Genomic DNA, 17,736 nt, shown 5'->3' with positions numbered 1-17,736 from the left:
ACGAAAATCAAAAAATGCCATCGGCGGGAAGGGGTTAAATACTACCTCTGGAGTATAAGAAAATAAAATTTCTAATCATTTTTTTTTTGTTTAGTAGTTTTCAAATTTCCTACCTACTATAATGAAACTGCATAGAGTCACTGCATGATGCTTTCATGTCTAAATGTATGTACTTTCTGCACTGTCATATGATCCATTTTAGTCTGGCAGGTGATTTATGTTGTGGGTTGGGTTTCATCTATGGTCTTATGGATTAGCCTATCAAAAAACAGCAGCTAGTCACATGGCATGCAATAAATGTTGTAAAAAGGGAGCCAGAGCTGTCATTCTGGAGAAGTAGTGGTCATGCATTTACTCCATTTATGAGGGAGAGAGTACAGCTCTTGGGACACCTTTTCTAGCAATTGGGGGAGGGGGGGTTTCCAGCATTGAAGCCCACAGTGAGTATATGTTTATGACCTCTGTGAAGATGTGATAAATGTTTTTTTTTCTTTTTTCTGGAATAACCCGCTTTGACTGTACCAATAACACCATCTCTGTAAGTCAGTAACATTACCAAAAGTTCTGAATTACAAATGCGCTAGGCTGCTTACTTACCTCATCTGTTTGAGCACTAGTTCTTTGAAATGCCCAAGTAAAAGTTGTGTTTGCATTGCTATTCAAATGATGTGAATATGACTGCTTTTGCCTAGTGCCATTCCAGCTTTCAATCACTGAGTTTGTTTCCAAATTCATGGCCTAGAATACAACAACAAAAGACAGAAAAGAACATTAAATACTGTACATTTTGTGAGGGGTACAGAAGCCAAATTATATTAATTTAACATAAAGATCATAAATATTGTATTAGGGGTATGAATACAAATGCTGTAATCACATTGGCAGTTACTATGTTATACTATGTTGTACTAAGTATAAATAAACTTGAACAACTTTTGATTTTCTGACATTTGTGTCATTAATAAATTTTGTAATATACTTTATTAACATATATTATTCTCTTTCTATGAAAATCTGCATCTCATTATTCTATCCCTTGTTTCTGTATTCTGTAAAATGAGGGTAGGGTCACTTCAAACTGTTATATCTTGGACTATCTTCTTTCACACTTGCTCTCTGATTTCCATTCTTTGGGACCACTTGAGAACTCTAAAAACGGAAACCTGATACGCATACAAAGTGTTATCCTGCTTGCAGGACTTTTTTCTCTGCATTTTTCAAGTGGATTCAGGGACGAAGAGAACAGAATTTATGCTCTAGTGCGAACCTAGACTATCAGTGTCATATGAAAGAGGAGATTCTTTTCCCTCATAAGCCCCTTCGGTTGTAGCTATATTATTTTAAGAGATATCACTGGTTGAAACACAGTTGGGATTAGAATATTTATATCATATACAGTGTTGGCCAAAAGTATTGGCACCCCTGCAATTCTGTCAGATAATACTCATTGTCTTCCAGAAAATGATTGCAAGCACAAACTCTTTGGTATTAATATCTTCATTTATTTTGCTTGCAATGAAAAAACACAAAAGAGAATGAAAAAAAAGTCAAATCATTGATCATTTTACACAAAACTCCAAAAATGGGCCGGACAAAAGTATTGGCACCCTCAGCCTAATACTTGGTAGCACAACCTTTAGACAAAGTAACTGCGAACAACCGCTTCCAGTCCATCAATGAGTTTCTTACAATGCTCTGCTGGAATTTTAGACCATTCTTCTTTGGCAAACTGCTCCAGGTCCCTGAGATTTGAAGGGTGCCTTCTTCAAACTGCCATTTTGAGATCTCTCCACAGGTGTTCTATGGGATTCAGGTCTGGACTCATTGCTGGCCACTTTAGAAGTCTCCAGTGCTTTCTCTCAAACTATTTTCTAGTGCTTTTTGAAGTGTGTTTTGGGTCATTGTCCTGCTGGAAGACCCATGACCTCTGAGGGAGACCCAGCTTTCTCACACTGGGCCCTACATTATGCTGCAAAATTTGTTGGTAGTCTTCAGACTTCATAATGCCATGCACACGGTCAAGCAGTCCAGTGCCAGAGGCAGCAAAGCAACCCCAAAACATCAGGGAACCTCCGCTATGTTTGACTGTAGGGACCTTGTTCGTTTCTTTGAAGGCCTCTTTTTTTTTTTCCTATAAACTCTATGTTGATGCCTTTTCCCAAAAAGCTCTACTTTTGTCTCACCTGACCAGAGAACATTCTTCCAAAATGTTTTTGGTTTTCTCAGGTAAGTTTTGGCAAACTCCAGCCTGGCTTTTTTATGTCTATGGGTAAGAAGTGGGGTCTTCCTGGGTTTCCTACCATACAGTCCCTTTTCATTCAGACACCAACGTATAGTACGGGTTGACACTGTTGTACCCTCGGACTGCAGAGCAGCTTGAACTTGTTTAGATGTTAGTCGAGGTTCTTTATCCACCATCCGCACAATCTTGCATTGAAATCTCTCGTCAATTTTTCTTTTCCGTCCACATCTAGGGAGGTTAGCCTAAGTGCCATGGGCTTTAAACTTCTTGATGACATTGCGCACGGTAAACACAGGAACATTCAGGTCTTTGGAGATGGACTTGTAGCCTTGAGATTGCTCATGCTTCCTCACAATTTTGCTTCTCAAGTCCTCAGACAGTTCTTTGGTCTTCTTTCTTTTCTCCATGCTCAATGTGGTGCACACAAGGACACAGGACAGAGGTTGAGTTAACTTTAATCCATTTCAACTGCCTGCAAGTGTGATTTAGTTAGCGGACATTTTTCTTGTGGCCGCGGGCATGCGCAGCCAGCTCTACATGAGGCCTACAAGTTTCACCGTCTGCGTGGGAAGAAGACGCATGAAGACGACCAGAAGAAGATGAAGGCGGTGCTGGAGAGTTCTCTCGCTGCATTGGGGATGCCCCCAGTGCTGTTTGAGCTCTGGGGCCCGCCTCCAGTGCTGTGAGCTAACTCATTTGCATACCGACAGAAAACGGAATTTTAACCGAATGGCAGGGCAAAGAAGACATCTAAAGGTAAGAGAATAATAGCCTTTCTTAAGGCAATTCCAACGTGTCAATGACAAAAAAAAAAAAGTTTTTAATGGTAGAATCCCTTTAAGGATCTTGTTGCATGGCATTGCCCCATCCTCTTCTGGATTGGTAGAGTTTATTCAGTTAAAACAATTACCTTACCCCACACCCTCTATTATTTTCATACCCTCCCAACTCCAGTGACTTCCTCCTCTCTAACTACCCTACAGAAACAATTTTTTAAAATTTCATATGGGAGTATAAGTGACCATGTATTTGCATACTTGAATTATGTATTTCCATAAGAGATCAGGTGGACTGTCGCTTGCTCACCTCTATAAATATTATGTTGCTGCTAGGCAGTGCCGCACCTCCCATGAGGCAACCTGAAGCGAGCGCTTCAGGCGGCGCTATGCCAGGGCCTCAGGGAGGGCGGCATTTTTGCTAACCTAAGCCAGTCCAGGACAAGCTGTCCTGGACTGGCTTAGCACCGAGCGGTGGTTTGGGGAGGCCACTGGAGCAGTGCTGCTCCAGCAGCCTCCCCTCGCGCTCAGGCAGGGCGCAGGCAGTCAATATAATTTTTTTTAAGTTAGCCATTAAAAAAAGGTATCAACTACTGAGGACTTCTCTCAAAAACTTTTTTCATTTCATATCCACTGGCTAACACGGTACAAAGATATATTTTTTCTTATACATCTATAACAAGGCAGACTTGAACTTTTAATATTTGAAAAAAAAATTATATATTTTTTTCTTTTACAATTTTTTTGTTTTTGCATGTTAGACCCCTAGGGGTCTTGAACTCCAGGAGGTCTGATCACTAATGCAATGCATTACAATACTAATGCATTGCAAAATACCGGGGGACTTCTAAAATGGTGCTTATGTTAGCTTTAAACCGAAGCACCAGAATGGTTAATACCCACAATTGGTGCAAGCACCGATCGTGGACATTGGCACTGGGTGTCTGTATAAAACAGCAGATACCTGGCAGCTATGGCAACCACCTGGCTCCTGAGCAGCTGCCATATTTAAACACGTGGATGTTGGGAAGGGATTGAAAGAGGTATGGACTCACGAGACAGAGATGTAATATTACCAGATTATAAGTCATTGGTGAGGCCCCATTTTGAACACTTCTGCTGTAATAATACAGCTTGTTGCATTTAGATTCGGATGACAGCGCTGTACTATAATGGTACGTATGACTATGGTGTTAACTTTGTCATGTGTATATAATACATAATACTACTTCACCACACTCATATCTGCACTCTCTCGCAATCCCAAACAGCTATTCACAACCTTCAACTCCCTCCTTCGTCCTCCTGCACCCCCTCCGACATCACTTATCTCAGCTGACGACTTGACTTTGCCTCTTACTTCAAAACTAAAATTGACACCATCAGAGACAGTCTCACCCTACTCCCTCGACAACCCCTCCACCCAACTGCCCACTGCTCATCATCCTTGACATGTTTCTCCACCATCACTGATGAAAAACTCTCCTCCCTAATCTCTAAATCCACACCTCACCTCCTGCTTGCTTGAAATTCACTGAAGTCATTACTCCGGCTATAACCCATCTCTTTAACCTATCTCTAGCAAATGGATCCTTCCCCTCTGCCTTCAAACATGCCACTGTCACACCTATACTTAAGAAACCGTCCCTCGACCCGTCCTCTCCAGCCAATCGTCCCATCTCACTGCTCCCGTACGCCTCAAAACTGCTTGAGCAACACATCCACTCAGAACTCTCCTCCTATCTCGTCCAACCTGCTCTTTGACAGACTACAGTCAGGCTTCAGACCCCGTCACTCCACTGAAACTGCCCTAACAAAAGTCACTAATGACCTTCTAACCGCCAAATCCAAGCACCATTACTCTGTCCTCCTCCTCCTTGACCTCTCCTCTGCCTTTGACACAGTTGACCACTCCCTCCTGTTCTTTCATCGCTTGGTATCTCAGACCTGGCCCTTTCCTGGATCTCCTCATACCACACCGACTGCACATTCAGCGTCTCCCACTCGCACACCACCCCCTCACCACACCCTCTCTCTGTAGGTGTCCCCCAAGGCTCCGTTCCAGGACCCCTCCTGTTCTCCATCTACACCCTTGGCCTGGGCCAACTCATAGAATTTCATGGTTTTCAATACCATTGCTATGCCGATGACACCCACACATACATCTAAGGACCAGACATAACCTCCCTGCTGGCCAGAGTTTCAGATTGTTTAGCAGCTGTAGCCTCCTTCCTCTCCTCCTGCTTTCTCAAACTCAACATGGAAAAAACGGAGTTCATAGTCTTCACTCCACCCCATATGGCTCCTCCTCCTGACCCATCTATCAAAGTTAATGGAACCACAATTACCCCTGCCCCTTGGGCTTGATGCCTTGGGGTAACCCTGGACTCCGAACTATCCTTCAAATCACACATTCAAACCTTCAACACTTCCTGTCACCTCCAACTCAACAACATCCACCGAATCCGCTCCTTCCTCACCCCTGAAACCACTAAGATGCTCATCCAGGCCCTCATAATCTCCCGCCTAGACTACGGCAACACCCTCATCTATGGACTCCCAGCAAACACCCTCATCCCCCTCCAGTCCACCTTAAACTGCGCTGCTCGTTTAATTCACCTCACCCCCGATCTTCATCAGCTGCTCCCCTCTGCCAGTCCCTCCACTGGCTACCCATAGCCCAGCGAATTAAATTCAAACTACTAACGTTAACATACAAAGCCATCCACAACCTGTCCCCTCCATATATCTCTGAACTAATCTCCTGCTACCTGCCCAAACGTAACCTCAGATCCTCCAATGACCTCCTACTCCGCTCTGCTCTCATCAGCTCCTCACACAACCATCTGCAAGATTTCTCCCGTGCATCCGCCATACTCTGGAACTCCTTACCAAGACACATAAGACTGACCCCCACATTCACAGGCTTCAAGAAGGCCCTGAAGACTCACCTATTCAGGAAGGCCTACAACCTCCAATAACACCATCACCGCACTGCCATCTATACAGTCTCCCCCTCTCCTTCTGTCACTACCCCCCTTCCCTCATAGATTGTAAGCCCTCGTGGGCAGGGCCCTCTACCCCACTGTGCCAGTCGGTCATTGTTAGTATTCTATCTACCTGGATATTTTGTGTACTGTATGTAACCCCCAAATGTAAAGCACCATGGAATTAATGGTGCTATATAAACAATAATAATAATAATAATATATGTATTGATAGAGTAATCTTATAGTTAGCTTGGCTTAGCCTAGCAGTAGTGACTCCATTTTGGATCATATGTTACCTCTATATGAACTTTTGTACTCTTAGTAGATGAGCAAAATAAGTTGTTGTTCCATAACCTAATACACATATTTTATTCTTAGACATTTATCAGTTTTACACAGAGTTAAAGGATGTGTGGTAATGGATCCAGGAAGAGGGAGTATAGCATGTGGTTAAAGACAATTGTGGAAGAGGTCAGTTCCGGAAATACCCTCATTCTGCATCCCTTTTTCTTAGAAATCGTATGAAATCATATCCATAAGTATATCATGAGCCAGGATTATGCCATTATTATGATGAATTGGTTTATTGTATCTGAATGCTATAAAATAAACGGTCTCTGGGCGGAACTTGGCAGAGCTCTGTCCGGACACACAGAAGTATGACTTGTGTATCTGTCTGTAATGTCTGACTGTGCAATCTACCTGGTCGGTCCTGGGGTAAGATACCTGACAACCATGACAACTCTAACAGCTTGGTGGAGAATGCGGGCATAATGCCAATTAACCCTTTGGTGGACTAGGTGTGTGGGGGGTTGCTTCTCTGTCAGAGGAACGCATATATCCTAGGTAAGTGAGGGCAATGCCCTACTGTGCTTTCCTTTGGTAGAGAGTAATGCTCCTATCAGTTCATTGGAGGGACCACAAGGCATGCACCCCAGGTGGATTGTATACTCAGATGTATATCTTCTTTTCTGTCTCTCTCTTTTATTCTTTTATGTCTTCTGTTTGTCTGTAACATGTTTTGGTACCATTGTATGTTATTGTGGGATGTGGTTGCATGTACTGTATGTGATCTGAAGTGGTTTAGAAGTTATGTTATGTAGATTGATTAACGTGTCTTGACAGCAGGAAGGAGTTAACTGTTTGATTTGGCTATTGCTGTTTTGATTTTTGTTGGAAAGATTCTACTTACAGACTTGAGTTGAGTAGTGTGTGTTCGTTTGTGCTGTTGCCAATTAGGAAAAAAATAAATAAATAAAAAAATAGTTGTTGCCATTGTATAAGATAAGGTATCTTCTTGACTTCTTGTTCTATTTATTGTATGATCGTATGTTGTTTGTTTCATGGACATTAAGACTCCTTGAATGAGACTATGTGAGTGTATGAGAGTCGCCTGAATTTAGGTGTGGTCTCTTGGCATCTGGCCAAAAGAATATTTTCTGGGTAAACTTGCCACCAAGACATTAAGAACACTCTCCAATATTTGTTCTTTTGATTAAAATCAGTTTTTATGTTTTATTGACCTGTTTGTCTGGGTCTCCTTCACCTCTTTGTTGAAGAGTTAACTTCTACAGAGGGGAGAGGGGGGGGGGCGGGGTTCCTCTCAGTACAGCTTGTCTGTGTCTGTGTTTCATGTCTTGCTGTTTAAAGTCAAAGCAACATTAATGCATGCCACTAACACACTAATATGCATTATTTGTTGCCGGTCTAGAAGGTTTTACTTTAACAATTGTTGGACATTTTTAAGCATTTGCATAGCCAGAAAATGCAGACGCCAATGTGGGATACCATCTATGTTATTGTTGTAAATGTTTTGTCCACATTGCGGATTGGGATTCATGCTGGCCGATTAGAAGAAGAATATGAAAGATTTGTTAAAGTGATAGAGCCAGGATGAAATTGAAAAGTACTGGATTGAGAATGCTAAACTGTGATTGAGTGATATTGAGGAAAATAAGTTGTGTCATCTGGTGGAGATAGATTTTAGAGGTCCTCAGAATCTTGATCAACTAGAAAATCATACTGAGGCAGAGAAGTGCAGGATTGCAATTTTGCTGTAACTTGTTCTGAACGTTTAACCGCAATGAAGGTCGTTTGTTGAGTGTATTGCAACGATCATTTGATTAGCTGCTGTGGATGATGCATTTCCAGGTGTCCAGAATCTCAAAGTACAATTTCAGATCACACTTGTGGGTGAGAATTTGTCATCAGGCATTGACACCTCCTCCCTCACAGGACGTTGCCCTCACCTCGTTGAGAATAGTTGCAGACGTAGGGGCTGCTACGAATTGACCATAGCGGAGAAAACAGGGAGGGGCTCGCTACCCCAGACTGTTTGCTATGGGAACTGCTTTCACAAAATCAGGAAGAGGACCCAAGTATGAAACTTTTGGTCCCAAGATAACAATGAGAGATTTAGTGGAAGCAGAAAATGGAAAGCATGAGGTTAAGAATGCAAGTGCAATCTTAAAGAAAGCTGGCATGCCCAGGACGGGGTGTCTTGATGTCAGTAGGTGGAGGAGGTTTCAAATGGAGCAGAAAGACTGTATTGAGGCTAAAGGGGTTTCAAAACACGAACCCCAATCTGATTCAGATGAGGAGAACATTAGGTTCCCCACTGCTCCTAGACAAGTATGATTTGAAGGTGATAGCATGGTGCAAATTTCTCCCTAGAATGCTGAACGGACGCTTGGATACTGAAAGATGAAGGATTATGTTAAATTTCCTAGAGCACCTAGGAGGGTTATAAAGGTTCACAGATTCTGCAGCAGCAACCCATGATTGGCAGTATATATCCAGTTATAGCACAAGTGTCTAGTATACCAGGTGAACATGAAGGAAGATGTGTACTCCGCATATAAGGGTACAAACCCTGCAGAATGAACAGCTTACAGTGACTAGTCCAGTAAATGTATTTTCCTATATGGTTATATGAAAATCCATCAGGTTTCCAGAAACTTTTAGGAAGGGTATATGTGACTCGTGATTGTGATATTTCTTGATTTATCATTTTTGTGTACTGGGGAAAAGGTGCTCCATTTATAGACAGAATTAAGACAGTTCTAACTGATGTGACTGCTTGAATAGAACCGGTACTAGAATGGAAGGAGAGGACGGAATTGTTGTTTATGAGGTTGCAGATAGTAATACAGGATTTGAACAACCAGTTAGAGTTAATCACTGGGTTAACTGATGCTATCCAAGGGACAGAGGATGCAGTGCATAAGTAATAAGCTTGATCGTTCGATTAGTTAGCATATTTATTTGATATTTATTTGATATTACAGTCATGGCATCCTAAGAGTGAATATACTTGTTTGCTCCAATATGTAGATGATTTGTTTCTATGCACTACAAGTAAGGAGCTTTATTTAAAGGGAACTTCATCACTTCTGCAGTCTCTACATCAGGAGGTATGTAAAGTTTCCAAGTTTTTTTTCCGATCCTTAGAAGGATTTCTTAGCTTAAAGGAGGCAATTTGTGTTAGCAACAGCCTTAGAAATACCCAATCATGAACAGGAGGTTTAAGTATTTTGCCTAAGTTTAGAATGTCAAAAAGATGAAACTCAGAATGTTGAAACATAAAGTGATGTGATAATATGCACATAATAGGATTGTTCCCCATTGTAGGAAAACCGTTATTGAAACTTAGAAACTCAGTAAGGTGTCTGAATTGAATATGTGTGTGCATGTCGATAGGGAAAAAAAAATGTAGCACAGATTATTTTTGTAATGATGTTTTGTTTTTGTTTTTTTAAAAAAAAAGAAAAAGAGAAGAAAATTATTTTGTTCTATATGAAGTGAATTAGAAGTCACTCCCATATCTGCTGTGTAATGTTTTGTGTATGATTTTGTTGTGTGATCAGGAGATTGATCTGACCTTTCAGTTGATGTTTCTGCTTACTTTGCTGATATATGTATATTGTGAATATTTACCTAACCTTGCTGCATTGATATTATGAGATTGTATAAATGTGTTTCTGTTTCTTTAAGAGAGATTGCTGAGGTCTGTAGTCCTACACAAGACACAGCTATGAGATGCAGGGGAGGATACCCAGCCGCAGCTATGAGTGGGATAGGCAGCTATGTGAGCTGCAGCATGATAAGATAATACTGGCTCTTCTTGGATTGTCTAGCTTTGAGAATCTGTATATCTCTCTCACAGAGCATGAAGTAATTAAAAAAAAAAAAGCAGAAGACCAGAAGCCATTGTTAATGAATATTGAATTGTAATTAAAGGTTATTTTTCTCAGGTCCAGTCCACGTACATTGAAGTGTAATAAAGTTCATAACTGCGTTTGGTTATCAACAGCTTCAAGGGGGGAGTGAGGAAGACTAAGACAACTTAAGAAAATTTAATCTAAATGAATCTATTGATAACTTTTTGATTGAGCTCTATTATAGATGGTCTTGGATTTGGGAAAGATGGTGGATCCTGCATCAGATATGCCACAGTCACCGTATATGAGGTAAACCAAGCGTAAGGAGACCGGAGACCTATTATGAGACTCCAAGGGTCTTAGCTGAACTTGAAGCCATTGCTTGAACATGGTACAATGCCTCAGGGTAGGTGTTTGATATAGTGGGACTATGGTCCGATATGGAGAGCGAGAACTTTCAGTATGCTTAATGTTAAGCCTAAAAGGATTTCTAGGCTGTTCAGGTAGTGATGGAGACTCTGCTGCTGCCCCCACACAGGTGGGTATAGTTGGAAGTCATGGCACACACCAAGGCTGATAGGAAACAAAGTAGAGGTAGCACGTGGGCAGACATTGCCATTAACCCAGCTGCACAAGCCTAGGGGACATGTTTTACTGATAAGAGGTCATCATGCTAGACCCAAAACGTTTTAAGCTCTCTTTTCAGGTTTTACGACACTGATGCACCGAGAACGGTCCAGGAGGAAAGGAGAGTTGGAAAGAGGAGGTACAAGTCCTGGTGTTCGGTGGTAAGAGAGTATCTTTACTGACAGCATCGTCCCCATTGATGGTATAAGCAGCATTAAGTGTACTGTTTAGAAGTAGCCATGTGTGACCTGGTGAGCGGAGGATGGGCAGCTGCAGGATCTAGCATCACTACGGTCAGATATATATATGTAAGCCGCATGGCATGTGTTAGGCCAAAGAGTCAGGCCTGAAGCCCTTGTACCTGTTCCAGGGATTGCAGATTGAGTATATACAGTTACTAAAGGTGATATGGTATGGGTATGTGCTTGTGTGTAGTTGTTTCCCTTCAGGATGGCTTGGGGCATATCTGGTGAAGAAAACCACCACAAACGGGACTGATGTAGTGTAAGTAAGATCCCCAAGACCATCAAAGTGATAATGGAACTTACCATACGGGTAATAAAGAAAATGTATACTATGGGGATATAACAAGTGTATCTTACCCCCATGCTGTTCCCAGAGTATTGGAAAGTATTTATTGGTTGTCACATGCATTTGTATTCTCTGTAGTTATATATAACCTACATTCATGACAGGAGAAATTAGCCTTAGCCCTAGATTTGGATTGTATTGTTCATAATTGTCCCAGATGTAGTCTGATGTTCTGACTATGTGATGAATCATTAATAGCATATGATTAATGTATATTTTCAGTTTCCCTTCCCTCCAGATTCTAAGTCAGTGGAAGGAACTTAAAACTAAAAACCCAAAGATTGATTTTAATTTTCCACGATAGCTTCAAAATCAGACATTCTGATATGGCAGAATATGTAGGGATATGCATGAGAATCTCCCATAGATTCCTAACCATGGTCTCAGCTCTATTCCAGATTCTGACTCATTGGAGGAGACTCATTCTCTGCAGCCTGGAGATTGGGTTACTGTGAGGCGACACATCAGGAGATCCTTGGTGGATCCGCAGTTCGATGGTCCATTCCAGGTCCAGCTGACCATATCCACCTCAGTTAAACTGGAGGGAAAGCCGACCTGGATTCAAGCCTCACATTGCAGCCGATTCCTCAATCATGAGTCTCAGAGATTATCTGATTTCTTATTCAATATTTTGTTCATGTTTTAAGTCAGAACATATGATGCTTATGATGGCAGGCAGATAAAGTAAACTATTAATACTAGTATCTGGTATATAAAGCTGTTAGTTCTAGACACTAGTCAGCATGTTATGATATTAGATTACTTGACTACAGCTCAAGAAGACTTATGTTAGATTGTTGTGCCAACTTGTTGTCGTTACATTGATGCCCAAGGTATGCTTAGGGTTGCCCATAATTTACTAAAAACAAGGAGATTGAAGGAAGAGTTCAGAAAAAGTCATTCAGAAAAAGATGCCCCTGGCCAGGATGGCTATTCTGGCTATTCCAGTTAATTGGTTCAGGGGACCAGGAGAATAGATTTTTGGAATTCTCCACTTCATCCTTAAGACATGTCTTCTGATATTTATACTGTAGATTGTGCTTAAACTTTTCTTGATGATTTGAAATAGCACTAAAGTGTAATTGTTTTTCAGATAATGTTAAGATTGGACCAACTTTTGTACAAGGCTCCAACGTCCATTCTATGATGATATTGACAGCCCGAAAATGCACATGTATTCGTTGCGGATAAGAGACTCTAGTAGGCCTGTCCAACTGCATCTGTTGTGGGACAAAGTCCGAAACAGCCACAGCCTGCTAAGAAGAAACTTTTCTGCCACATTGATGTATATTTTGTTCATCTTATAGCATACTTATTATTACAGTTAAGGTAGCAGAAAAGGAGAATAGAATGTATATACTCCCTCTAGTTTGAATCTTTTTGTCCTTTTTCTACATGAAGTCCCGAGACACACATACAGATCAAATTTGATCTAAGGTAGAAGGATAGAGGTGGTGGGGCCATCTGGATGGATGCTTGCATCCCTCAATCTGTGGAATTAGTATTCACACACTTTGAGTAGGTAGGATGGTTCTGTTTCGCTATCCAAAAGGAAAAGGGAGTTAGGGTTCGTTCATGGGCTCTGTATAAAAATGATAAAAAGAGGGGAGATGATAGAGTAATCTTATAGTTAGCTTGGCTTAGCCTAGCAGTAGTGACTCCATTTTGGATCATATGTTACCTCTATATGAACTTTTGTACTCTTAGTAGATGAGCAAAATAAGTTGTTGTTCCATAACCTAATACACATATTTTATTCTTAGACATTTATCAGTTTTACACAGAGTTAAAGGATGTGTGGTAATGGATCCAGGAAGAGGGAGTATAGCATGTGGTTAAAGACAATTGTGGAAGAGGTCAGTTCCGGAAATACCCTCATTCTGCATCCCTTTTTCTTAGAAATCGTATGAAATCATATCCATAAGTATATCATGAGCCAGGATTATGCCATTATTATGATGAATTGGTTTATTGTATCTGAATGCTATAAAATAAACTGTCTCTGGGCGGAACTTGGCAGAGCTCTGTCCGGACACACAGAAGTATGACTTGTGTATCTGTCTGTAATGTCTGACTGTGCAATCTACCTGGTCGGTCCTGGGGTAAGATACCTGACAACCATGACAACTCTAACAGTATGTAATGAATTAATGAATGTATAAATAAATATATATATATATATATATATATATATATATATAAATACACGCACACACAACGGAACCTGATAGAATTATCAGATTATTACAAAACTCTGCACATGCAGCTATGTCTCAGACAGAGACAGATATGTATAGGATATAAATAGTAAAGTTAAAGTTAGTTGGCTCACCGTTCCTTCAGTTGAACTTCATGGTGCACGACCCACACTTAGGACCTCAGAAAGTGATATATATAAATTCCAAATACATGAAGAGAAAGGTCTGCATCTCTTGTGTTCTTCTTAAAATGTAACTTTTAATGCATTGATTAAAAAACAGCCAAACTTAACAAAAATTTGTGGCTAAAAACTACTAATCAAACTTGATTGGCAACAGAAGTGTTAGTCTAAGGAAGCCATATATATGGACAGGTTGTCTCACAAACCTACTGAACAACATTTACGCTATGATAAAGGGACGTGTAATGTCCCGAAATGCGTCAGAGATTAGCGGCTTTTGGCCACTATTTTTTATGTTTTCTCTCGACTTTTCACATTTTTGTATGTCTTTGGCCGTTTTTAATTGATGCATTAAAACTTACATTTTAAGAAGAACACAAGAGATGCCGACCTTTCTCTTCATGTATTTGGAATTTAGATATGTATAGGGTTACAGACATGGTCTGATTAGACAAGGAGTCTCCCTACTGCCCCATAGAAAAGTTCCCAGAAGCTACTTTTGGCTAGTGTACCCCTTGGTGAGAGATTGCTATCTAGTAGACACGCTTCTATAATGCACTCAAAGACATTACAAGCTAGTTTTATGGAATACAAGACAGAAAAAGTCGCACATTTTTTTTGCTCAAATTGGATCTTTGTGCAAAAAATTGCAAGTTTTTAATATCTGTGCTGCTCTTGCCACTTTTCAAAAAAAGGGGACATGGCAAAGCCATGTAGACAATTATTATCTACAAAAGAAATATGCCGTAAACAATGCAGGAAATTTACTCCAGGCACATAGCAGAAGGAAATTCCGAGTCTTGCCACTGACAGACAACCATTATTGTCTTTGTTTGTGGTGAAATCACGATTGAGAAGTCTGATTCAAACTGGAACTGTATCATCTTTCAAGGTTCAAGAATGGAGGCCTCATGGTGAGTGTTTCAGTACTGCCTCTGCAGTGGAGTAGCTCGCTGGCCAAACTACTGTTGTCATGATCTGAGGAGCCATCACATACAATAGCTCAGTGATATATGCAGGTCATCCTGTGACCACATGTGTTGCCTCTCATGGCTGACATTTTACAGTAAGGGTTTCCCAGGATTGTCTCTATCAGATTGCAAAATTCATGGACCTGCGCAATAGCTAGCTTTATCACCAAACAAGCATTCACGAGACCAACTGAGATGCCAGGTTTGGCATCCTGCAAGTTTGCAGTATCTACAGACCCAGCTGCAATATCTATGTACCACAAAATGCCATATAGAACGTGTATACCTCAATGCTCAACCATTTCTCATCTTGTTTGCGGGCTACAGATGGGCTAGCAGGGTACCATATTCTCCTTTTATCTGCAAGTTTTCCCAATAAACATATTCTTTAGCTCTAATATTGTAATCACTTACGCATATCATCAATCATATCATGTGTGTAAGCAAAGTGTCAAATGTCAGGACTATGTTATGTTATATTGTATAGGGGTATAAAATTTAGTAAAGTTCTAGGTGTCTGTATATACATGAGGGAGGAGAACACCCAGAATCGTAGCACAACTGCCTAGCTACTTCTCTGCAATGAAGTAGATACATTGAGTTGCAACTATATATTCCCATCGTAACATACCTTCATGAACAAAAGTTGACAATTCACCGAACATTTCATATCAAACACAAATGTAATATGGGCCACTTCATAACTTTCTCTTTTTTCAGATAATTGATGAGAACTAAAAAATGGAAATTAAAATTAAAATCAGATCTGTCAGTTCAAGTGACTTTTCAGAATAAGATGTCAGGTGTGTACTTAAATAATAATTATTTCTAGCTATTATGTGGAGATCAATATTAGCAAACCGCATACAATTCTCTAAATGAAAGAGTCACTGTATAGTCCTATTTTACATTACTCAAACAGGAGTAAAGGTGCATTCACATATACATATATGTCCCTACTATCAGTTTTCTCTGGCATGGTGCACACAAGCATGGAGGGAAACTGATGCCAGAAATGATCCAATTTTTCAATCTGACTCATTTTCTGGCAAAGTTCTACAGCACTGGGTGCTGCCTGAAGATGGGTACGGCAACATCCAGTGTTCTGCACAGTCCATCTATGTACAGTAGTGAAGCTGGCAACTGCTGTACTCGAGCAGGGCTTGTGGATAACGGACAGGAGGTGAATATTCCTCCCAGTCACTGTTATTGTGAATTATGTATGGGGAATTATACTATGGGTGGGGGGATACTAAGGAGCATACTGCTTGCAAACATAATAATAGAGCATATATTGTGTGGGGGCACTAAGGTACAAAACAAAATGATAGTGATGCAACTGATATATGCAAACATACCCTAAAACAGCAGTACTCTAACATATTTCACTAGTTACATATCTTCTGAAGCACAGTATAATAAATTTCAATGATATAGTTGAAAACCAATACTGGTCAATATTAGGGAACACTTTCCGACACTGGTCCATTTATTATCTGGCACTTGGTGTTAATTTCCATAATTATTTGAGAAACCCTATTTAACTGACAACCTAACTTTTTTTGACTGACTTTGCAAGATGGTGAGCCGTAGTAAAGTGATCGAAACCCTCTCTGAAGCTAAGGCCCCACATTGCGGAAATGCAGCTTCTTTGGTTGCAGCTTTTGCTGAGGTTTTTTGACCTCAAGCCAGGAATGGATTGAGTAGAAGATAGAAGTATAAGAACATCCTATATAATTCCTATTCCTTTTGTAACCATTCTTGTCTTTGGCTGAAAAAATGCAGCAATATCTGCAAGAAAAAAAGCTGTTTCCACAACATGGGGCCTCAGCCTAAGGCTGGAGTCCCATGTTGCGGAAACATATCTTTTTTTGTTGCAGATTTCATTGCAGTTTTTTTAGCCAAAGTCAGGAGTGGATTGAGCAGAGGGGAGAAGTATAAGAACTTCCCAGATATTTCCAATTCCTCTTGGCAAGACCTGCCCGCACATACTGACCACTGACAGGATAGAGATACCAAACTCTAACAGGGAATATAAAATCCCAGGTGTGTTCACCTGTAACACACCTAATGTGGTGTATTTGATCATTTGCACCAAATGTTTCACTGAAAATCTGTATGTTGGAGAGACCGGACAGAAACTCAGAATGAGAATTAATTCACATCGCCATACAATCAAACAACAGAGAACTGATCTTCCCGTGCCAAAACACTTCTACCAGGAAGATCACAACATCATCAATGACATGAAAATCTTGATCTTAAAAGGGAACTTTAAATCAAGGAAACAGCGACTGATTTATGAGTACAAGGCCATGACCCTATTCCAGACGCTGGACAATGGAATGAACATCTCACGTGGGTTTATGTCTTCTTATACAAATCATTAAGACAGCCATTAAGATAACCTGGGATCTGGCAATTGATTGTTTGTTGTTATAAGTATATAGTAACAAGCCTCTTCCCCCCTCCCTCCTGTAATCCTATCCCTATGTGTCCTGTTGTACATAAATATGCAGCCTCTAGAAAGTGTTTTTAGTTATATCTGAAGAAGGAGCTCAGAGGAAGCTTCGAAACGTCATATTCTGTCATCATTATGAGTTAGCCATTAAAAAAGGTATCACCTACTGAAGACTTAAAAAGTTTTTTTGTTTTTTTTTTCATATTTCATAACCACTGGCTAAAACGGTAACAAAACAAACATTTTCCTTTTACCAATTCCTCTTGTAGTCATTCTTGTCTTTGGCTCAACAAAATCTGCAACAAAAAAAAGCTGTGTTTCTGCAACGTGGAGCCTCAGCCTAAAAGTAGGTATGTAAATGAGGGCCAAAGGAATAACCTTTATCAGCCACAGCAAGAAAAGTTGGTTGTTCTGAATCTGTGATATCTAAAATATGGCAATATACAACATCATAAACTCATTCAAGTCCCCCAATAAGGCTGGTTGTTCACAAAAAAAAAAAATTGCAGGAGAGGACAAGATAATAAAAGTTAAACAT

The 17,736-nt window shown here is 40.4% G+C and overlaps 1 protein-coding gene across 1 annotated transcript in view; it reads right to left on the bottom strand.

Annotated features, from left to right (window-relative positions):
- ELAPOR1 (endosome-lysosome associated apoptosis and autophagy regulator 1) overlaps nt 1-17,736 on the bottom strand; it is a 168,160-nt gene that overhangs the window by 47,059 nt on the left and 103,365 nt on the right. Inside the window, exons 12-13 of the mRNA XM_075264364.1 lie at nt 15,369-15,471; nt 598-738 (exon numbers count right to left, since the gene is read on the bottom strand). Of these exons, the coding sequence (XP_075120465.1) occupies nt 598-738; nt 15,369-15,471 (244 nt within the window). The remainder of the gene's footprint in view (nt 1-597; nt 739-15,368; nt 15,472-17,736) is intronic.

The sequence above is a fragment of the Leptodactylus fuscus genome, chromosome 2 (genome assembly GCF_031893055.1).
Source record: "Leptodactylus fuscus isolate aLepFus1 chromosome 2, aLepFus1.hap2, whole genome shotgun sequence".
Classification (NCBI taxonomy): domain Eukaryota; kingdom Metazoa; phylum Chordata; class Amphibia; order Anura; family Leptodactylidae; genus Leptodactylus; species Leptodactylus fuscus.
Note: the sequence above shows the minus strand (reverse complement) of the source record. Positions and strands in the feature narration are given on the sequence as shown.